The sequence below is a fragment of the Phocoena sinus genome, chromosome 6 (assembly GCF_008692025.1).
Source record: "Phocoena sinus isolate mPhoSin1 chromosome 6, mPhoSin1.pri, whole genome shotgun sequence".
Classification (NCBI taxonomy): domain Eukaryota; kingdom Metazoa; phylum Chordata; class Mammalia; order Artiodactyla; family Phocoenidae; genus Phocoena; species Phocoena sinus.
This window is the reverse complement of record NC_045768.1, coordinates 19822244-19845016: the sequence shown is the minus strand read 5'-3', so window position 1 is coordinate 19845016 and position 22773 is coordinate 19822244. Positions and strand designations below refer to the sequence as shown.

The following is a 22773-nucleotide window of genomic DNA, read 5'->3' as shown; positions in this document are numbered from 1 at the left end:
CATGAGGATCCCATTTGGTTTCTTCATTGAAGTTTATGACCTGCCTGCCTTCCAGGACCCAACAACTCATAAATTTAAAGTAGCTATGAAATTTCTGTTTCTCTGGGCCAGCTGGACAGGGGCCTCTTAACAGAGCAGCTTTTATTCCCTTTACTCGGCATCCTCTAAATGTCTGACTGCTCCCTTGTTGGGAGCTCAGGCCTCTGTCTTAACCCCGTGCCCTTTTAAAATAAATTAGAATAGGATGGGAGGGATACTTGGTTATTTTCTGTGACTTATCAGCCATGATCTCATACCTTGAACCTCACCCCTCTCACCTCATACTTCAACCCCGAAGGGTCTGTGAACTCAGGGAACTAGGCCCCCATGTATAGTGATAGTGTCGGAGTGCCAGGCAGATCTGTGCCCTGCTCATGGCCACACGTGTTGGAGTGACTGACAGGTGCATGGGCTTTGGAGCCACACAGACCAGAGTTGAATCCTAGGCTGCAGCCACGAGACACGCACAGTCCCGGTCTGAGCTGCCGCTTGAAATCTGTCTCTGAGCCCCGCAGAGTGTACAACTTCAGGTTTGTTTCTGATCAGGTTCAAGGTCTCATTTCTTTCTGGATACAGTCTGGGGACAGGGAGCACATTTTATGGGGCAAAGCCACTCATCCCTCAGTCTTCCCGAATTCTCCCAGAAACCCTTGGCTACAAACCTGGGCTCTTCCAAAGCCACTTTTGCAGCCCTGAACCACACTAGACCCCCATCTGCTGGAATTCTCCTTAGCAGAGAAGAGAGTGGGGTCTGGGCTGGGAATCGCCTGCCTTCCAGCGTTACTCCTCTAACTAAGCCCTTCGCCCTCACTGAGGATGAGCCAGTCGCCTGCTCCTGGCGGCAGTGAGGCCTGCAGCCACCTAGAAGAATCCTGGAACACAGAGGCCGGTTATCACCCAGTGGAGTTAAACAGAGCAACAGGAACCACAGTGTGTGTGCATGTGTGTGTGCGTGCGTGCGTGTGTGTGTGTGTGTGTGTGTGTGTGTGTGTGTGCTCTTTCAGAAAGGAGACGAAGCCTTTCACAAGACAGTAAAAAGGCCTTCACTTCCCAGATTTCAATCAGGTCTTTTTGGCAAGGGCTGTTAGGGTGTTTCTTCTATCCCCACCAACAGGTTTGTTTCTCTCTTTGAAACAATCCCAGAGCCCCGAAAGATGGGGACAGATTTCTCATAGGCAGGCCTCTTCCCAGCACCACTGAAGGACCTTCCCCTGCCCCGCCCCCCTACTCCCCTATCCCACCCCCTCCCCAAAGGTGGCTGCCTCCCAGCTTCTGGCACGGGAAGAATGTGTGGCTCTCCCAGGGATGCTGGCAGCAGCCCCACCGCTTGGCTCCAAAATCAGAACCATCTGGTGGAGTGAAGGAAGTCAGGACAGTGCCCAGAGAGAGACAACTCTCTCCTCGGTGGCAGCCCCACGCCGGCTGGGTTACCCGGCACGGGGCAGGAGACACGGGGAGACAGCTCCGGTGGAAGAGAGATGTGGGCGAGTTACCTTTGAAACTCAGCACATCTCTGAATTCACGTTGCTTCCTTCTTTCTCTTGCTTTTATACACATTTCTTATAGGGACTTCTGGGATTCATTGGTCTGGTCGGGGAGCCAGGAATCATGGGAGAAAAGGTAAGTTGTGTGGGAATATCTAAGCAAATAGAGCTTGTGTTTTGAAATTTTTAAAAGGTGAAGGGGCCAGTTGCCCTGGGGGTGTCAGACCTCCCTCCCTGGCCTCTCCTCGCTTCCCTGGCCTTCCAGACCCTCAAAGAGCCATTGTTCCGTGTCCCAGCATCCCCTGGGGCTTCCGCCATGTCCTCCTGCCAGCATCCTCAAACACAGTTAGATGTCTGTGTGACAGCCATCTACGTGGTCTGGGCCGCTCACAGCTGCGCGCTGGCACTGCGTGGGGCTGGCAACAGAAGGAGGCAGAGTCATCTTTCAAAAAAGGAGCCCAGTTCTTTAGTTTGCCTTGTTAATGCCAGCAGCTTTGTTTTACAGACCAGATAACCAAGGCTCCAATAGGGGAGGTGACTTGCTCAAGGTGACCCAGATAGGAAGTGGCAGAGCTGGGATTTGAACCACATTCAGTTTCCATGGCCACACTTTGCCCCACGTTGGCTCCCAGCCCATAGCTTGTGGCTTCCCATTTCCCATGGGCCCTTGAGGGGAAGGTTTATCTGATTCCCCAGGAAGGCGACCTACGGGAATTGATATTATTCCCATTGGATAGATGGAAAGACTGAGGTCCTAATCTGACCCCACCTAGCTTCCCAGGCTCATCCCGTGCCTCCCTCTTATCATTCCCTGTGTCCCAGACCTTCTGGTCACTTTCTCCTCCTCCTCCTTCTCTTTCTCCTCTTCTTCCTCTTATTTTTTTAAATTTAACATCTTTTTGAAGTAATTATATTCACAGGAAGTTGCAAAAAATAGCACAGAAAGGCCCTGTGTAACCTTCACCCTGTTGCCTCCATGGTAACATCTTTGATAACTTCAGTGCAATATCAAAGCCATCTCTGGCCTTCTTTTGTTGCTCGAATGTTCCATGTCCCTCCTCACCTGCAAACCATTACCCATGCCGTTCCCCTGGCCAGGTACACCCTTCCCAATCCCCTATCTTTGCCTAGATGACTCTCAGTTATCCTTCAGCATTCTGAGGGAAGCCTTCCCCACCACACCCCTGCACTCGGGGGGTCAGATCCCCTAGTGAAACACCTTAGCACCAAGACCCACTCCCTCCCTTCACTTACCCCAGTTTGCATCTGTTTTGGTGATTTGTGTCAGTCTCCTCGTAACACTCTGTCTCACTCCGTGTGAGCAAGGTCTGTCTGTTTCTACCCACCATCGTGTCTTCAGGGTCTAGCATATCATGCCAGGCACATAGTAGATGCTCAAGAAATGTTTGCTGGCTGTGCGAATACAAGAAAGAGGGCTTCACACAAATAGAGCCAGGATCCAAACCCAGAGCCGCTGCCTTCCGGCCATAGCTCTGTCTGCTACACCTGCCATCTCTGCCCGATCTGTCTGGATTGGTCAAGAGAGACTAAGTTGCATCTCTGATTCTCCAGCATCTCATCTGGGTTGGAGCAGGGGGTGGGGAGAATAAAAGAAATGCCTTATATTGCCATCTCTGCCTTAGCAAGCCCAGCCCAGGGGATGCCAGGCCTAATGAGGACCACAGAACGTGGGCCAGGGTCAAAGGGGATGACGTGTTTAGCACATCCTTGATCTGGACCAGCCCTGCCCAAGGGAAGCCCACCGTGTGTGTGGCACACCACAGTGGATGCTGAGGCCTCCTAGGACTTGCTGGGGTTCTTGGCGTCTGCTGACTGAAATCTCAGGACTCCCCCCTCCCCCTGTCACCACCCTGGGTGATGTGGCTATAGACCTTGGACAAGTCCCTGCACCTACCTAGTCTCTGGAGTGCCCTCTGCACCCTCCCCCCATAGAGCCACCCCACTGCCGTGACCTCCCTGAATTGCTGTCTCCATCACAGGGTGACCGGGGCATGATGGGACCCCCAGGCGCGCCCGGACCCAAGGGGTCGATGGTAAGGAGCAAGTCTGCATCCCCTTGCCCTCTCCTGTCACAGCCGCGGTGACAGCTCTGCTCTCCTCTGCCTGCGTCCGCGTACCCAAGGCGTTCACGACGACTGGCTCCTTTACCTTCCAGGAGGCCCTGGGCTGGGGCTGAGCCGCGGCCGAGGCAGTACTGCAGAAGGAAGAGGCACTTTCCAGAGCTGATTCCTTCTTTTTCATCTCTTTCTTGGTAGGGTCATCCTGGAACTCCAGGTGGCGTTGGGACCCCCGGGGAGCCTGGACCTATGGTAAGCAAAGCCCTCATGTTCCCTGAGCTCAAACCCACTGTCGAGTCATGGTGAGGAGTCCAGGTCTCAAAGTCAGACAGACCGGGAATTCCAGCTCCCCAACTCCCCGGCTGTATTGTCAGGGCAGATCATTGAACTCTGCACCTAAATTTTGCTCATATGAAAAATAGATGAAATAACCATGGTCGTGATAGTGTGATTGCATGGGTGAAACGAAACCAGGCAGCTAATGTTCATTACATAGGGATGGTCATTGCAAGGGAGTGTCATGGTCATTGGCACCTCTGTTGCTTTGTTCATCCACTCAGGAAATACTGTGTCCCATGTGCCGCTCCAGGAGCTGCCGTCAACAAGGCAGAACGCTGTCCCTGCCCTTTAGGAGCTCGTATTCTGGTGTGGCGGAGAGAGAAGCCAGTAAATAAGTGACAGATGCTATGGAGAAAGCAGGGAAGAAAGTGGGAAATGAAGGGCCAAGGATACAGGGCTCCTGCGCTTCTCATGATGACTGAGGCACCAGGGATATTCCCGAGGATCCCAAAGCGGGGAGGTGGGAGAGGCGGGGGGCTGGGGGGAGGGTGTGGCCAGGAGCACCCAGATTCAGGGGTCCCTCCTACTCCCCCGAGGGTGAGGTAGGGTTGGGGGCTGGGTGGCTCTCACCCTGAGCACATGGAGCTTCTGGTCCCTCCACCTCTGCTGGTGGAGGACGGAGGGAATTGGGGCAGGGCACTCACTTTGGCCAAGGCTGAGGCTCAAGGCTGGGAGCCCACTCTGGGGCGAGGGGATGGGGGGGTGGGCTTCAGGCAGGTGGGAGGGGGACCGGCACAGGCAGGATCCCGGGGCAAGCCTGGAGGGTGATGAGTTCAGGTGCCTTCGCAGGCTAGACTGAGGGGCTCCCTGGGGTCTGAGGAAGGAAGGAACGGGAGCCTTCGATGGTTTGAATCCAAGGGAAGTGCGTCCATACCAGTTCTCTGAGCCACTTAGGGAAGCAAGGCCAACTCAGTTCCCACACTTTTCTGTGCACCTGCCGCGTGCTGTGCCCATGCTCAGTCCTGGAGTTGCAAAAATGATACAAAATAGATCCTGCTCTTAAGATTCTCACTGTCTAGTCCCCTCACTCATTAACAGACTTTTACTGAGCACCTACTATGTGCCAGACAGTGCTAGGTGCCCAGGGTAGGGCCGAAGCCAGAGAACAAGGATGCTAGGGGTCTATCATCCAATTCTAGCTGTGCCCCCGGACCTCAGGCTCCCTGAGCCTCCCTCTAGGCTTTCTTCCTCCCGTGTCCAACCTCCTCCCCATTCCATTTCCTCAGTGCTTCCATCTGTTCAATGGTTTGGCTCCGACTTAGTGAAATCAAACAGTGAGCTGCCGTTTTCAGATCCCAAGGTTGCCATTGACCCTCCTCTGTTGCAGTGTGGGGCTGGGCCCTTGGATCTCTTGGGGCTCCTTTCGGACAGCCAGCTGCCCCCAGTGCCACTGGGGAAGCAGGATAGCACGGAGGTCCAGAAAGCTTCAGAATCAGACACATGTGAGTCAAATTCTGGCTCCCCCTTTACTAGCTGTGTGATTGTTGGCAACATTTATGGCATCTCTGAGCCTCAGTTTCCCCATCTGAGTCAGCATAATACCACCTTCATTATGAGATTGTTGTGAGAAATGAATGATACCGTGCATGATGTAATGCTTAGCAAACTACCTGCATATACTAAGTGCTTAATGAATGGTAACAATAATAATTACTATTACTATTTGTTAGATATGATAATTACCACTATTATTAGTAAGACTGTTACTATGAAAGTGACATTTCTGATGATACCGTTCACGTCTGATTGGCATTTTCCACTTTTCCAATCACTTTAACATCCATGTTCTCCTACAGTCCACTGAGGTCAGCCAAGGTTATTATCTCCATTATTTGGAGGGGAACAGTCAGGTCCTGGGACCACCAGTTTCTGACCTCCTCTCCCTTTGAGAGAGCTGACAGCAACCCTTTACTGAGGACCTTCCAGGTCATTTCATCTTCCTAGCAACTCTAGGAGTCAGGGACTCTTCTTATACCCATTTTATAGATGATGAAACTGAGGCCTGAAGAGTTTAAGTCACTTGCCAAAGGTCACAGAATTAGTAGGTGGCAGAGTCAGGGTTTGAACCTAGTTCTCTGGTGAAACAGTGTGCTCTCTACACTACTGCCTCTGAGCTGAGACTTGGCTCCTGACATTTCCCAGTGACGCATTGCATGCCTTCTGCAGTCTGAGATCCCTCTATAAAATGGTCCATTCTCACCCAGTCGTCATGTTCTCCCTCACCCGGGAGTCAGATCTGTCTTTTTAGGGGGCCAAGCCCGGGTCCACACCCTGCTTGCTCTACTGACAAGGGATCAGGTTGGGACCCAGCGCCTCACATCAGCCCTTTAGCAGTTGAAAGGTCTGCGCCCCCTGAGGCCCTGGGAAGAGAGAAATGGGAGCAGAAAGAGGAGTTTTTCCTGAGGCCCCAAACTGAGCTGGGCCTCTCCCTGGTATTCGGAGGGGGGGATGAGGCCGTCTTTTCTTGTAAAAGGAGCACGCCCAGTCTGAGAATCCCGCGGAGCTGGGAGGCTCCTGCAGCTGTTGGAGGGGTCCTTGGCCAGCCATGCGGCTAAGACACAGCTTGACGTGTGTAGCTGGGGGCTGGAACCTGGGGAGAGAAGCCAGGCAGCGAGGCGGTTTCTTCACCTTCTTCATCTCTCTTCACCTTCTTCACCTTCACCTCTCTTCACCTTCTTTCTCTCCCTTCCTATCCTCTGTCCTCTTCAGTCCTTCCCTTAATTCCTGTCATCGGCCCGCCCTGGGCCAGGTGCTGGGAATTCAAAGAGCAAAACCAGCCCTGTTTTTTCTTTCCCTCCCTCCCTGTCTCTTCTTGTCATTCCTTCACCAAACTGAGATAACCCTGGCAGGGGCGGCTTCCCTGGGCCAGGCCCTGCTCCCTTCTCTTTGCCTCCCCCACCGACTTCTCCACCCAACCTCTCCCCCTCCCCCCTCCACACGTGCTTCCTGCTCCGCCCCCCCCCCCCCCCCCCCACCTTCTGGGCCCTGGTCTGGTTCTGCCCTCTCTTACCCTCCCTGGCTCTTCCTGCCCTGGGCAGACCCTTCTGGATGCTTGCAGGTAATATTCAAGGTCAGGGTGGGGGGACAGAACTTGGGACCCCATATTCTTCTTGCTGATGGAGAGAGAAAAGGGGAAGTGGGAGTTGGAGATTTGGGTCAGGAATGTCCTCATAGCTGCCGGTTGTTGATTTTGAGATAAAGAAGGAAGCGGCTTATCCATCCAGGATGCCTTCTTCCTGCTGCCGGATCCCCAGGTGCTGACTCCTGCTCAAGGTGGCAGCATGTCCACTGCTTCTCCTGGGGGACAGATCTTCCCACTAAGCCCAGTCCTTCCATCTGGAGCTGCTGGGCTCGGGAGTGGCCGCTCCTGAACAGCGCCTGTTTGAGGCTGCAGGCCTAGCCTTCGGTGTTGTACTTGCTCCCTAAAAGGGGCCTTCTCCAGACTCTTTCTCCTCCCCACAGGGTCCTCCAGGATCTCGAGGCCCGCTGGGCATGAGGGGAGCAAAGGGACGCCGGGTAAGTGTGGCCCAGCCCCCGGGGGCGGACACCCGCTGGAGAGACCCCTCTTGGTCCTTGCCCTCCGCCCAGCCCTGAGATCTGTGACTTTCACAGCACCAGCCTCCTCGCAGGCCTGGCTCTCCGTGTGGGACCCTCACCCATCTTTCCCAGCCCATTTCTGAGCACCACGCCTTGCCATCCAGCAGGAACAGAGGGGCTCTGGGGTGCCGATGCTTTGACCATTCATGTGTTTGCTCATGCATTCATTCACCTACAATTTATTTAGCACCTGCTATGGGCCGGCCACTGTTGGAGGCTCTGTAGATATCACAAGAACAGGACAGGCAGGACCCTTGCCTGGCTTCATGGCTCAATCAAGTAGGTCAAACAGACAGTACAGGGTCATTAGCACATCGATGGTGGAACCACAGGCAGCTTGGGAGCCTGGAGGAGGCACCTCGCCTGACCAGGGTACCAGGGAAGGCTTCAAGGAGAGGGTGATGCTTGAGCTGATGCCCGGTTCCAGGCAGAGGGAAAGCCTTAAGGTGAGAAGGAACGGCATGTTTAGGGATTGCCCACTGGTTCAACAGAGGGGCAGGAGAGAGAGATAAGAGCAAGAATTAGCAGGTGTCAAGCCAAGCAGGGCCTCAAACACCACAGCTAAGCCTATGGGCTATGTTCCCAGGGTAGTGGGGAGCCGCAGAGGGTTTTATGCAGGGCTGGCCCCAAGCACGGTAGCTAGAGGTAATCACTAGTACTTACTCTGTGCCAAGCACTATCACGTACATTGACTCAGCTACTCTTCAGCACTGCCCTATAATGTAGGTGCTATTCTTAATTCCCATTTTACAGATAAGGAAAGTTAAGGCACAGAGAGGTTAAGTCACCTGCCTCAGGTTGCACAGGTAGAAAGTGGCAGAACTGTGATTTGAACCCAGGGGATCTGATTCTTTCGCATACTGAAGGCGGGGAGGGCAGATGGAGTGGTTTCCTGCCCCCAGTGGGTGTCCAGGTGCCAGGCCAGGCAGCCTTGTGAGAAGGAAACAAGATGGCACAGTGGCCCAGGCAGCCCAGGCCGCCCAGGCCTGATATTCAAGCTCATACCAGGTGATCCGAGATGATTATTCTCTTCTTGGCTGAATTTCAAGTAGTTTAAAAATTTCCCCTGAACGAGGTGCTCTGAGCAGTCTGCCTCGGAGAGGCGAGCCTTAGAGGCATTCCCCTGGCCTGGCAGGACCCCTCCCAGTGCCATGTCCTGGTCTCTGCGAGTAGCCAAGACCCTTTGGCAGCCGGGTTGCACCCTGACCCTCTGCACATTCCCTCCTGCCCGGGAAGCCAGGTTGGCTGGAGGCGGAGCTGTGCTGGCCCAGGCCCTGCCCCGCACAGCCTGCCAGATGCAGAGGCTCAGGCCTCCGTCAACTCACTGAGCCCCTCACAACCGTCGGACCACCCTTCCCGGTGGTGGCTTGAAGAATGTATCTCCTGCTTGAGGAAACCCAGGCTCCCAACCACATCAAAGTCTCCGGGGCTGGAAGGGGAGCTTCAGGAACATGAGCCCCGCCCCCTGCTGGGTTTGGCAGGAATGCAAAACCTGTGGGACCCACCCCCTGGGTCCCCTGCCTGACAGGCCACCTTTGGCCACTTCACAGATGGGGTCACTGAGCGGGGCGGCGGTGGGGGGACTAGAGAGGCACCCGCTGAGCCTGTGAAAGACCTCAGTTCTGGGCAGGCCCCCTGTGCAGCTCCTGGCTTGCCCTGGGACCATAGCAAGGCCTTGTTGATCTCCAGGCCTCAGTTTCCCCGAGTGTGCTGTGGGAAATGAGCTTGGAGGTCTGCAAGGCCCTGCCTGCTTTTCTGCCCATGTGCAGGACGGGCCCTGCTGCCCAGCCCACTGCCCCCAGCCCCCTGCCCTGGGAAGAACGAGCACTAAGGGGTCGAGGCCAGGGCCAGGATGGGGCCCCAGACCCTCAGCTCTTGGTAGAGCTGTTGACCAGGGTCTGGGTCCATGGGCGACGAAGAGCTGGGGCTATGGGGTCACACAGGCATAGCAGCAAGTCTCAGCCTTCCCAGTTACCAGCTCTGGGACCTCAGGCCAGTTTCTTAACCTCTATAAGGCTTGGTGGATGACATTAGGAGCAAGTTGGAAGGAACCAGACTTTGAACCCAAGTCAGCTGAATGCCCAGTTTTTTCCACCACTACCTGTCATTGTTTATCAGTGTGGGAGTGAGCTCCCTGTCACAGGGGGTGTGCAGATTAGAGCCCGGGGCAGGGTGTTGGAGAAGACAATGTCTAAAAGCCCTCTTACCCGGGAGACTCCGCTATCTCCCTCCAAAACCCACTTTGAGGGAGTCGTGAGGATTCTGTGATCCAGGTGCCTGACACTGAACTCTGCTCCTGTGAGTGGGACTTAAGAGCTCGGCAGACCTGGCCTTGAATCCCAGCTCCTCCCCTGACCTCCGGCAGTCAATTCGCCCTCTCTGAGGCCCCAGTGTTTCCTCTATAAGATGGGTCGGCAACAGAACCGACCTCTTTGGATGGCTGTGGGGATAGAATCCCTTTGCCAGCACCTCGAGTGGTAAGCACCTGGAAGGGCAGCGGTATGTAGCAAGGGCTGGGCACACGTTCACTCCCTTTCCATCCCTTTTTCACAAGAGCTGCGATTGGCCAGATTTGCTGTCCCCTGGGGCTCCTCCCAGCCAAGCCAGATGCCCAACCTGGCTGGGAGGCAGCCCCAGCTGTGACTGCAAACATCTTCCCGGGGAGTGGCTACAAGAGAACAGACCTGTGGCTCTGACAGAAACCCAGACCTGCCTCCAGCAGGGTGGGCTGGCCCGTGTTCATTTGGGGAAGGAGGGGGCAGGACTGAGGCACCCACAGGACAGAGGACGAGCTGCAGAGTGGCCCAGAGCAAGGGTTAGGCTGTGCACTGCCCTCGTGCCTCTCCCTGCACAGCGGAGCTGGGGAGGGAGAGTGGCTGGGGCCCCTTTGCCGCCTCCTCCTTCCAGGGAGGAAAGGTTAATCCTGTTTCCCCCCAGCCAGCCCCAGCTTCTACCTGAGCTCTCTGGTGGTCCGGGGGATAGCAGAGTCTCCCAGGTAAGAGGGATTTTAGATATTGTCTCCTCTAACACCGTGTCCTGGCCCTGACCTGCATACCCCCTGTGACAGGGAGCTCACTCCCACACTGAAAAATAGTGACAGGTAGTGGTGGGAAAAAAATGGGCCTCTGGCTGACTTGCATTCAAACTCTGGCTTCTCCACATACTAGCAGGGCAACCATAGGCTATTTCCTTATTTGTTAAATGAGGAAAATAGCTTTCACTATTACTGCTACTGCTGCTGTTGTCGCTGTTATTACTATTATTATAGATCTCATAACCTTCCTCCCAGCGAGGCTTTGATTCCCAGGAGAAACAGGGTGCCGTGTGATTCAGGCCAAGCCCTTGACACCTCTGGGCCTCCGCTCCACTCCCAGAGCTGTCCCTTTCCAGGAAGATTAATGCCTCAGGTAGAGACAGAGGTCAGGGGCCAGAAGCCATCTCTCAGGAGGGCCCGGATGCCCACCATCAGCTCAGCTTCTGTCCCGGCTCTCGTGACCTGGGATGCCCTACATCCTAACCTGTGTCCGTCTCCACCAGGCCCCTGTCCATGAGTCAGGGGCGGTAAGTCTAACACGTGTTCTGACAGTGTCCATCTGAGACTGAGGCCCAGGGAGAGGAAGGGGCTTTCCTGGGGTCACACAGCAAGTCGGTAGCAAAACCAGGACTTGCACCCACACCTTCTAATCAAACCTCATCTTGAACCCGTGAAAATTCTGAGCCTCGTATAAGCTGCCTATTACGAGGAAGGGAATGAATCCAGGTTTGCCAGGCCGTTGCTCTGCGCCCCTGCCCCTGGGGAGCCTGCAGCCCCCTCTGGAGGAACCAGATATTCTGAGCGCTTACTACATGCCGGGTGCTGAGCTGCCCGTGTGCATTATCTCCTCCTGCCTTGACGGGGAGATTTCTCGTCCCCATTTCAGAGATGGGATAACTGAGGCTCAGCAAGGAGCAGCCACTTGTCCCTGAGACACAGCATTTCCTGAGCAGCACTGTGCCTAGTGCTGGACCCCTAATAGATTCTGGGCCAGGGCCTGAGACACTGGGCACAAAGACTCCCAGCCCATGGTCTCCTGGCCCAGGGTGATTTCATCAATGTGGTGCTATTTAAGGCTGCAGCGTCGAGCTGAAGCAGCTGTAAGAAGAGTTGTCACTTTTTCTGGTTCAACTATTAATTGAAAATTTCCTTGTTCAATATTTAAATGATTTCTCCATGTTGCTTTTTCTCATCCCTCATATCCCCTATGCCCAGACGCTTCCCTGGCCCCCTTGTGTGCCTGGTCCCCTCGCTCCCAGGCTGGGGCGGGTCAGCCTCCTTCACAGGATCCTCTTTGTCTCCCCAACACGGCCTCTCTGGCCCCCTGCAGAACAAACACCACACTGTTCTCCATGGTGGACCCCAGGGGACCCCATCCCATCTGTGTCTCTCTGGGAGGCCCATGGAGGGGACATAGGGGGCAGTGGGTAGAACCCTGGAGGGAATACCAGCTGCCAATGTGCTAAGGGACCTTGGACAAATCACTTCCCTTGCAGGGCCTCAGTGTTACCATCTGTGCAGTGCGGGGAAGAGGGGATTCTGCCTGCCCCAGGGGCCTCTGAGTTCTCAAAAGACCAAGAATCCTGTCTCAGAGGTCAGACCTGAACCCAGAACTCCAGGGAACAGCTGCCCTGTCCTTGCCCCCTCCTCATGTGAGCTGGGCCAGATTAGCTGCACATCTGGCTGGAGAGGGGGCTGTTCCACATATCTGGCCACGTGTAGACCCTCCCCAGGTCGTCCGTCCTCTGCCAGTTTCCCCTAAGGGCTGTGGTCCACAAACTGCTTCTGCCCCACGTGTGCTCTGGGAAGAGCAGGCGACAGCAGTCTGAAGACCTGGTTGTGGGGACTTGGCCACTTGTCTCTTGGTTCTGCCCTCAGTTTCTGCGTCCGTGGAATGGGTTGGCTGGCTGAGCCCCAGGGTTTCTTTAAACAGGGTTTAAATGCACCACCAGCCCCACTCCAGGACGGTAGGTCCCCTAGCCAAGTCCACCCATGTTACGCCCTGCGCAGAGCCATCTCAGCAGGCACACTGCACTGGGTGACCCACCTGAGGGTGGGGGTGCACAGGAAGTGCGAGGTGGAGGGAGCCCCCCGCTTGTGCAGGGCTCTGGGCAGCCCCGCCCTCCTGGTTCCCAGCCCGAGGGAGACCCCTACTGTCCACTGTGCTAGTCCCTTTTTCCTATTCCAGGGACCCCGAGGACCAGATGGACCAGCTGGGGAGCAGGGGTCCAAGGGTCTGAAGGTACCGACCCCCGTGGCCTTCCCTTCCTCTCACCTCCCGCGCTGGGTCAGGAACCCAGGAACCCCGGCTCACAGCCTCCTCAGTGACAGACCCCTTTGGGACAGCAGGGCATCCCAGAGAGGCTCCAGGGCACGTTCCTGAGAGCTCATCCGGCCACTCTTCCTGATGCTGGCAAGCCCCCAGCATGAGGGCAGGGAAGGGAGAATGAGCGATCAGACTGAGAGAGAAAAAGCACATGAATGAGACAGAGTGAGGAGGAATCACGCATGGCCTCTGACCCCCAAGCCCCTCGCGGGCCCCTGAGAGCCGAGACTGCTTCTGACCCCTTCAGGACCCGGGGGTCCTTGGTTCTCGGCCCAGAGCACCTGGTGACTATGGCGAGCCACTCCCCTGAGTTTTCCCGTCTGCACACTGGGGAGGGGGTGGATGCCATGACCCCATGGGTTCCTTATATCTCCTGTGGGAGCGGGTGTCCCTTCTCCGTGAAGGGTCCTCCCCAGCACCCTCTCCCAACCTCATGCTTTGCTTCCTGCAGGGCCCCGCAGGACTACAGGGCAGACCAGGCCAGCCTGGGCAGCAGGTATGTCAGGCCAAGGCTGCCAGCCCCTCTCCCCACTCCCTGCTTTGTCATACATGCTTCTAACAAACCCCAAATGTGCTTCCAGGGCGTGGCTGGCGAGCGAGGGCACCTGGGCACACGAGGCTTTCCTGTAAGTAGCACCGGTTCATGAAATTCTCTCCGTGGGACTTGGCAGGGAGAAAATAGCCTCTTTAGCCAAGTTCCCATCCTGTTGTGGAAATCCCGAAGGTTCTAGCTGCCCACTCCTGCCCTGAGGACTCTCCAGTATGTCTCCTCCCCTCTGGAACTCAGTCTCCCATCTGTCACAGGGCAGAGGGTGGGGTCGGACCCTCATTTGCTACGACAGCTTGACGGAGACCCAGGGGACAGGCAGGGTAGAGAAGGACATGGAGGGACTAAGGTCACCTTTGTTTGTCCCTGCAGGGCATCCCAGGTCCCTCCGGCCCCCCAGGTACCAAGGGCCTCCCAGGAGAACCGGTAAGTGCCCTTGCCCTCTCTCTTTGCATCTTTGCCCCTGGCAGGCTGGTCTCAGCTGGGTCACCCACCCGGGGGTGTGGGTCCTGCAGTCAGACAAGGAGAGGGGCTGGAGAGGGACAGTGCCGGGGCTCTACCGCCCCGGGGGCGGGTCAGGGAGAGAGCACTGGCCAGGGAGGTCAGGAGCTCTGCGTTGAGTCTAAGCTCCCTTGCCTTCCAGCCTCAGTTTTCATGCCAGTAAGATGGGAATAATTGTTCCTACCTTTACACCCTGTTGTGAGGATGAATAAGAAGATGTGTGTAGAGTGTTTAGCACAGTGAGAAGCGGACGGAACGGAGTCCTTCAGGTCTCCGAAGGAGGGAGGGCAACATGAGAATAAACTAACACGCTGAGTGGGCACTGCGGAGTCCAGCGTGCCCAGAGTGAAGAGAGCTGGACCTCAGGGAAGGCAGGAAGAGGTCGCAGGGGCCAGTCACCCGAAGCTCCGGATGGAGTTTGCTGTTTGTCCCAACGGCAGTAGTGAGCTATTGAGAGGTTTGAAACAGAGGAGCCCTGCAGAAGATCTCACGGGAAGGGTGGGTTTGGGAGGACATCCCGTGTGTTGGGGAGCCCTGTGAGGAGGCTGTGGAGGGTGCTTCTAGTGGTGGAGAGGAGAGCACAGTCTCGGGGCCCAGGAGGAGGAATCTGGGTGGGGCAGGGGGAGGACTGGAGGCCGCGCTGTAGCCCCACGTCTGGAAGCTCAGGTAGACGCCCTTTTGAACAATGGACTGACCAAGAGTGAGTGGGTGAAAGGTCATTCCAGGCAGAGGGGACAGAGTGAGCAAAGCTTGGGAGCCCAAAGGCTTCTGAGCAGGGGAGGCTGCCCTGGGTCTTAGGTAGGTGACTAGGAGAAGAGGTGGAGGGGTTGGTGCGAGTGCACTGGACGGGGGCTGCGGGGAGAGCTGCAGGCACCAGGACCCTCAGCGAGGGGTGGGTGAGGGCCTGGGCTGCAGAGTCCCGGATTCTACGGGTTCTCTCCCTCACCCGCCCCTCCAGACTGCATTATTGAGCCTTAGACCCCAAAGAGGGCCCAGGCTGGCTTCTCCCAACTGTCTGTGTCTCTGTCTATCTTCCAGGGCCCTCAGGGACCCCAGGGGCCAATTGGCCCTCCAGGAGAGATGGGACCCAAGGTGAGTGCGGAGGACCCTTGTTCGTCCCGTGGTGCTGCTGGGGAGGTAATCAGCCCCTCCCGGCCGTCCTCCTCCAGGGCCCCTGTCCTGTGTACTGCAGAGACTGATGGCGAGAGGCCCTGGCAGAGAGGGTAGATCCACCATGACGCCGTAGGGTGAGGGGCTGGGCTCCCAATCCCAGGGGCAGCGGGTGGGATGCAGCTGTGCCAGGACCGGCATGGGGGTTGGCGGTGCCTCTTTTTCGGCACCATGGAGAGCAGCAATGCCCCCTGCCCCGACCCTGCTGGGATTTCACGCCGACACAGAGGTTTGACTGCAGAAGCAGTCCCCTTAAGGTCATGTAGCGAGGAGCTTGGAAGGGGCCTCAGACACCCGTGCCTCACCCAGAGGAGAAAACAGCCCCAGGGTTTATGCAGGGCCTGCAGCCATGCCAATGGTGGTAACTCAGGATCCCTCCCGCCCTTGTCATCCTGGCCCAGCTGCAGAGAGAAGGGCAGGAATCCCTTGGCCCTGAATGCAGCGTCCATTGGCTTCCTCCTCCGTTGTTACGTGAATCATGAAATTTTCCTCCGCATGCTTGCCAAGGGCTCCTCCTGGGTAAACCACACTCGTGGGGAGGGAGGGGCTCCAGCAGTCTCTGGGCAGCCTCGATGCTCAGCAGCCTGAGCCCGGTCACCCCCATCTGCCTAGTCCCAACTCTAAGCTCCCAGAAGGCTGCAGCCTGCTCCCAGCTCTGTGTCTCACGCTGAGTGACCTCGGGCATGTCCCTTGCCGTCTCTGGGCCTGCCTCAGTTATCTCCTCCCTTACAACCAGGGCCCAGCCCTTGCTCTAGGAAGGACCAATGGCATTTTCTTGCAGGGGCCACCAGGTGCAGTGGGAGAACCAGGCCTTCCTGGGGAAGCTGGAATGAAGGTAAGGTGGGATGAAAGAAGAGAAAAATGGCTTGTTGAAACCAGCTCCCAGCTGGCGGCCCCATCGTCTCCATGGAAGAGAAACAGGCCTTTCTTGTGCCCGGGATAATGGGTTCTCTGTGCTCCCGGCTGGGGAGCAGGGCCTGGCCATGGCCACAGCGGATGGCCCAGCCAGCCCGGAGCCCCCATCCCTGCCCCCTGTCTGGCAGTGTTTTCTCTGGCACCTGCCCCACGCTGGGACGGCCATACCTCCTGGCCTCCTGCGATACCATCTGCATTTCAGCACTGGTGCCCCTCATTACCTGCAGGGAAACAGGAGCCCATGGATCCCTGGGCTCTGGGGGGAGACCCCTCCCCGCGCTGCTGTTGGAAGAGGACCTGCTCCCTATGCAGGCCCCGGAGGCCTGGGACTGTCAGTCTTGAGGTAGTTCCAGAATCCTTTGCTTGAATAATGCAGGAAACCAACCCATATATAAAACAGGTAGTAATGGGATGGTTCTGGCCGCGGCAGGGCTGGGGGCTTGGAGCTCTGCCTCCTCTCTGTGCCCTCAGACACCAGCAGGGAGAGAGTGTAGCTTGGAAATCCCCACATGAGAAAGACCCTTCTGGGGTCTTTTGGAGGAGCTGGGTGACATTTATTCTGGTTCATTTAGGGCCTCTTCCTTCTTTGGGTTTCTCTCCAAGGTTCTCAGGGAGGGAGAGAAAAGAAGGTGGTCAGCCTCAGAGTTGCCATCTCTGCATCCGATATTCCCTGGAGCCAAACTACCCAGGTTTGGATCCTGAATCTGTCACTTACTAGCCTCATGAGCTCGGGCTGGTTACTTAAGCTGCGGTCCCTCTGTCTCTTCCTTTGTAAAAGAAGATATCTCTCCTGGCAGGGTTGTTGTGACAATTAAGTGTGTAAAATAAAAAGGCACTTAGAACAGCACTATGTAAGTGTGAGCTGAGCTGTGATGGTGGTGGTGATGCTGGCGGTCGTGATCCTGTCCAGGGCTTATTGGGAACAGGGGCTCTGGTTGGCATTTTACAATTTCTCTCTGGTCCTGGGGAGAAAGAGCTTCCTCAGCTCCACTCCCGACTCCTCCCACGTCAGAACCAGTGAGAACAAGAAGGTGAGGGCTGGGGCTGGTCCTATCCCCCCACCCATGGACTTGTGTTTGGCTTCTCCTAGGGTGACCTTGGGCCTCTGGGCACCCCTGGGGAGCCGGGCCTCATTGGGCAGCGGGTAAGTCAAAGCAAATTCATTCTCCCTGGAAAGTCCCACCCCTCCCTGGCTGTCTGGAGGGGGGAAGGGCTTTAGTCAGCTTCCCTGAGCCTCAGTTTCCTCAACTGCAGAAACAGACTGTGAATCTCTGCAGCCTTATCCAGTCTCCCTTGGCGGGCCAGCATTTCCACAATGCAGAGGTGCTCCTCAGAGAAAAGCATTCTGTGGTCAAAATGTTTGAGATTCTGCGTGCTCGGTGTTCCCCCTTACACATTAGCAGTAGCGTTTTCAAGGCTCTGAGAAGGCCTGCAACCAAGAAATTGGGGCTTGGGGAGGGTTAATCCATAGTCTCCAAACTTACTTGACCTCCAAGTGCTTTTATTGAAAAACACCTGTTACCATCCCTAAAACTGTTCCATGGAAGGTTATCTGAAAGGTTATCTTCCCCTTTACCAAAAGAAACCCACGGAGTTTGGCTTCCTCTGAGAAGGTTTGGGATGCCTCTGTGTCCACCTGTCTATGCTCTGTGCCTGATTTATAAGATCCCTGTCTGAATGGAGACCCCAGGGTGCTGTGAGAGATACAGAGCAGGCATCCTCTAGCATCTTGCAGATGGGGAAGGTGCAGCCCAGGAGTGAGGGGGAGTTAGTGTGGGGGGGCTTGGCTCATGGAGACACCAGGCCCCCAGTCCAACTTCTCATTTTTCCCTTTTTCCAATGCCTCATGTTCCTCCCTGCCCAAAGTTAAGAGGCTCCTCAAGTTGAGTTAAGACATAGAATGAGAGGAGAGGGCCACAGGGCAAGAGAGGATGAGCATGGAGCTTGAAGTCTTCAGATGGCAGTCTTGTCTGTCAAGGAAGATTGAGCAGTACAGTTTCTTGGAGTGCCATGTTAAGAAGGATCCTGAGGCGCCTTCTGGGCTCACTAGGAAAGAGAATGACGTGCACTCACTTGATGCCCACTGTGTGCCAGGCACTTCACAGCAGTGAATAACAGAAGGCCCTGTCCTCATGGAGCCATATTCTAGGAGATAGATTAGTGATGTCTGCCATGGGCACAAGAGGGGTGGAATCTACACACCTGTCCTCCCATCTTTGCCATTCCTGCATCTGATGACTTCTGAGGCCCCTTCCAGCTCAGATGCTGAACAGCTATGAAAAAGCAGAGAGAGACGCAAACTTAACTTGACAGCCATTTAGATAACTGAGGCATCCAAGGGCATCTTTGGAGCTAGAAAGGCAAGCAGGGAACCTGGCTTAAGGTCAGATGGGATTCAGGGTCTTGGTATCATTCCCACACTTGCTGGCAAGAAAGTCTGAGGGATGGCCTCACTTTCCTCGTCTGAGAACTGAGATTCCACCAAGGCACCTCATGAGGGCTCGCTCCAAGTTCCAAGAAGAGTATATCTAATGGCTACTATTTGTGGGATGATTACACTGTGTCTCATAGGAACCCTTAAAGGAAGTGTATCAGCCCCATTTTCAGATGAGAAAACAGACACCCATGGGGGCTAAGGAGTTTGCTTGTGGCCAGAATACCAGTGAATGGGAAGCCCAGTGGAGGCATCGAGATCTGTCTGACGTCAAAACCTTTTCAACCAGTAGGCTGCTCTACCTGCCCATTCCAACCAGCCCACCTAGACACAGGACCAGCACCTTCTAACTCGTGCAGCCCCTACCTCACCCCACCCCGCACACAGAACAGGCTGTGGCTTGGGGGTCTGCTCCACTGTTTACTGGCCGTGCCAGGCCTTCCAGGCCCCTCCTACCTGGAGATCAGGGGTTGGGGTCTTGTCCCAAGGAGGAGGAAGACGTAAAACACACTGGGACCCCTTCCCCAGTAATGTCTCCTCATCTTTCCCCACTACCCTTTCCAGGGAGAGCCAGGCCTCGAGGGTGACAGTGGCCCTGCAGGGCCCGACGGGCTGAAGGTAAGCGTCCTTCTGGTGCAGAGTCTGGGGGGAGAGAATGTTCTGGAACTGCCTTCTCCCTCTGCCCCCACTGTCCTCCCATCCAAGTCCTAAGTTTTCCCCCAGAAGCACCGTGTTCCCGTAAGCTCTGAGGTCAGCCCTCCTACTCCCAGGGAGAGCAGAATGGGTAGGGGTGAGCCCTGTCCAGCACCCGCCCTCTACCCTGCTCAGGCAAGACCAGGGGCCAGCCCCACCTTCCACTCCTCACTGCCACCCTTCTCCTTGAAACTGCAGCTTCTCTGGGCTCAGAGTGGTACCTGAATCCCTGCTCTGTGCCAGGCCCAGAGCCAGCAGCTTTGATATCTGTTATCTTCCACACATCCTAAAAGATGAGGAGAGCAATAATCACCACCCATGACCCATAGCCACTGTTTACGGAGAACAAGGCACATATGTATCAGGGACTGTGCTAAGCCCTTTGTATGTATCATCTCAATTAGTGCTATGGGGTAAAATCTGTCTTTGGATGAGGAAACTGAGACTCGGAGAGGTTAAACCTCTTGTCCAAGGACACACTGCTAGTAATTGGCACAGGCAAGACCCAAGCCTCGGCTACCTCTCTGCACCATGCGCCCATTCTAAAGGTGAAGAAACTGAGGCTCAGGCCGAGGTGTATTCATCTACAGTCTAGGGCCATGAGTGGAAAATCCAAAATTCAAACCCAGGGCTCACTGGCACCAAAGCATGTGGGCCTGACTCAGCCCTGCTGCATTCCATAGATTCATCTGTCAGCCACAGATGCTGGGGCCTTAAGGAGGCACCAGGGCTCCCCTAAACCCCTGGGCAGGTTCACTCTCTGACTTACCAGCCCTGGCCTAGTCCTGGACCATTAGGTGGGTTTTCCCCAGGGCTGACCTGTCAGCTGCCCAGCTCAGGATCCCAAGTGCCACATCCCAGCATTCCCTTTGTCAGCCATTGACCCTCCATGTGACCTCAGATAAGCACCCCTCTTATCTGAGCCTCTCTTGCCCCATCCCCAGACCTCCACCCACATAATTGCCCTGGGTCCAGGGCTTCCCCACCTCCCAGGGTGCCTCTGTGACAAGCCCCTGTCTGGCTTCCCATCAACCTGTGTTTTGCTTGCAAGGTCGAGAGCGCCCCCTGTCTGCCATCTGTCTACCTTCTCTCACCTCCAGCCCTGCTGTATCCCAGGGTGTAACTGGGTCTGGCTCCGGAGACCCAGAGCACTTGATGGCTTCTCCACACCCTTTGCCAAATGTCTGCATGAGTCGTGATGAATGGTGACGAACATTCTGGCTAAAATGCTTTGTGTACTCACCATACTTGCATCACCTGCCTTAAGAGCTTTACATGAATTAACCCATTTAATCCTCCCAGTAATCCTCCAAGCTGGATTCATTACCATCCCCACTTGACAGATGAGGAAACTGAGGCACAATGCGGGGACCTCCTTCGCTTCTGGGCAGCCACCTTTCTTCTCCTTGGAATCTTTGCTGAGGTGGAATGGGAGGGGGTCTTCCAGACTTGGGTGTCTCACACAGTCTTTCCTGCTCACTTGTCATGGCTCCTCGGCCCTGGCTGCTTCTCTCACTCCCTCCAAAGCCAGTGCCACCCTAGACCTTGGGCCGGAGTAGTCCGGCAGATGTACGGCATCTTCCCAGGTCCTTGTGTGAATCCAGGAGAGAATCTGTTTCCTTTATGGTATTTGTCCAAGCATCACCTTCATGGTGAAAACAACCTCTCGGACATGCACAGCACTTTATGCTGATTATGTCTTTTGAGATAACCAGCTGATGGTGGTAACAGTGGTGGTGATTCCTAGTAATAAGTAATGTTTATCCAGCGCTCGTGCACTGGATGCTATGCTAAGCTATCATTTACATGGATTATCTCTTTCACTCCCCACAGTAACCCTTTGGTGCTTATTTTGCAAATGAGGAAACTTGCCCAAGTCACACAACTATTGAGAGGTGGCAGCAAGATTTGAATCCAGGGGTGAGGAAGGTATTGTCCCCTGAGCAGAGAACCTTGGAATTAGAAGGAACCAGAACCCAAGGTCTCACCCATGCTCTACCATGGATTCACATGTGGTACTAAGAAGTCTGTACCTCTCTCTGGGCCTCAGTTTCCCCATCTGTAAGTAGGAGGGTTGAGCTAGGCAACTTGTAAGGCTCCTCTCTGAGCACTGACAGATGTCCTGGGTTCTGGGATTCCCTAGCCCTCCACCCCCAGACCCCATTCTGCATGGGATCCACAGGGTCGCCCACCCCAGCTGTGTGGGAGCCCAGGCTCTGGGGGTCTGGGTAGTCTCTGGAGCCTGTGCCCCTGCAGGGCCCAGGCTAGGGCCCCTCACAGAAATCCAGCCCAGCCACCTGGAACAGGCTGCCTGCCTCTGAGAGCTAGGAGAGCAGGTGGCCAGGTTGACAGGCCAGAAGGAGAATCCTGGAGCCAAGAGAGTCTGCAAGTGGGGCATCAGGGCCGGCCCCGTCTCCCTGCCAGGCTGAGTTTGGAGTCTGAGAATCTCCAGAAGGAGAATCCTGGAGCCAAGAGAGTCTGCAAGTGGGGCATCAGGGCCGGCCCCGTCTCCCTGCCAGGCTGAGTTTGGAGTCTGAGAATCTCCGTGCGAAGGGACCTCAGACACCACCCTGTCCGACCCTTTCCTAGTGCCCAGATCTGCTCTGCACTGGCCCACACCTCAGCTTGGAGCTTCCCTCCCTCATCTGTATCATCTCTGGACACCTCTCATTGGGACGTCCTCCTGGACCGGAGCTAGAAACTACCCCGGCTATCCTGCTCCCCAGCTGTTCACGCCCAGAACCTGGGGCCCCAGCGGGACCAACCTGCGGGCTATGCTCTCCGCGGTCCGGTTCCCAGGCTCCAGCTGCTTGCCCTGTGCACCGTGCTCTTTCTCCTGGACGCACACCGGTTTATCAGTGTCCCTCATAAAGTGTGGCACCGGAAAACAAAAATGGCAAAGACGCTCTCTGCCTCTCTGAACCTCTCCTCTGCCCACCCCTTCCTCCTACCCTTTCCTGGGGGCCTCTCTGTACCGTCACATCTCAGCCACATGCAGACTGGCTACAAGCCCCAGTGGAGGTGGCCTTGTGATGGGCGCTGCCCCGCTCCTCCCCCCCGCCACTGCCCCTGCTGCACCCCCTGCTCTGCTAATGGGGCCGAGGACAACAGCCCATGCCCCGTCCTGGCACAGCCTAGCCTTCCAGAACATGGCCTGGAATGGCAAGTGCTATGTAAGTGTTCGCTGCCACCCACTCAACAGGGGGAATGTACTGCAGCCAGCGAGAATGCGAAGGATGCAGGGCAGACAGCAAAGGGAGCGCGTACTCACAGTAAACAGAATAAGACATTAAAAAAAAAAAATAGGTGGAAACATGCAGTGCAGTTGGATTATGCCTTTGAAGCTGAATTTACTGTAGTGCAGTTGGATTATGCCTTTAAAGCTGAATTCACTAACTTCACTGCTGTGGAACAGTTGTTCCACTGATCTGAGCCTGGTATGTAGCAATCGAGACGATTACCTTCTACTTACTATTGTAAACTGTTTTGTGTAAGTGAGGGTTGAAAATACAACTCAGAAACATGGAAAGAGTTTGTTCCAAGAGGTAGAATCAGGTGAATTTTTTCCTTTATAAAAATTTCCTTCAGCTTCTTGGGACATCCTTGGCGGTCCAGT

At 55.6% G+C, this 22773-nt stretch overlaps 1 protein-coding gene across 16 annotated transcripts in view; it reads left to right on the top strand.

Annotated features, from left to right (window-relative positions):
• Nucleotides 1-22773, top strand: part of COL27A1 (collagen type XXVII alpha 1 chain) — a 143734-nt gene that overhangs the window by 86305 nt on the left and 34656 nt on the right. For 15 of the 16 annotated variants that reach the window (XR_004350296.1, XR_004350298.1, XR_004350297.1 and 12 more), the window contains exons 25-36: nt 1606-1659; nt 3524-3577; nt 3800-3853; nt 7403-7456; nt 12760-12813; nt 13349-13393; nt 13479-13523; nt 13817-13870; nt 14984-15037; nt 15897-15950; nt 17121-17174; nt 19029-19082. Coding sequence is in view for 8 of the 16 variants with exons in the window: in XM_032634403.1 (XP_032490294.1) it covers nt 1606-1659; nt 3524-3577; nt 3800-3853; nt 7403-7456; nt 12760-12813; nt 13349-13393; nt 13479-13523; nt 13817-13870; nt 14984-15037; nt 15897-15950; nt 17121-17174; nt 19029-19082 (630 nt within the window). In the remaining 8 variants the exon portion in view is untranslated. The remainder of the gene's footprint in view (nt 1-1605; nt 1660-3523; nt 3578-3799; nt 3854-7402; nt 7457-12759; nt 12814-13348; nt 13394-13478; nt 13524-13816; nt 13871-14983; nt 15038-15896; nt 15951-17120; nt 17175-19028; nt 19083-22773) is intronic. The other variant, XM_032634402.1, reaches the window with a different exon arrangement.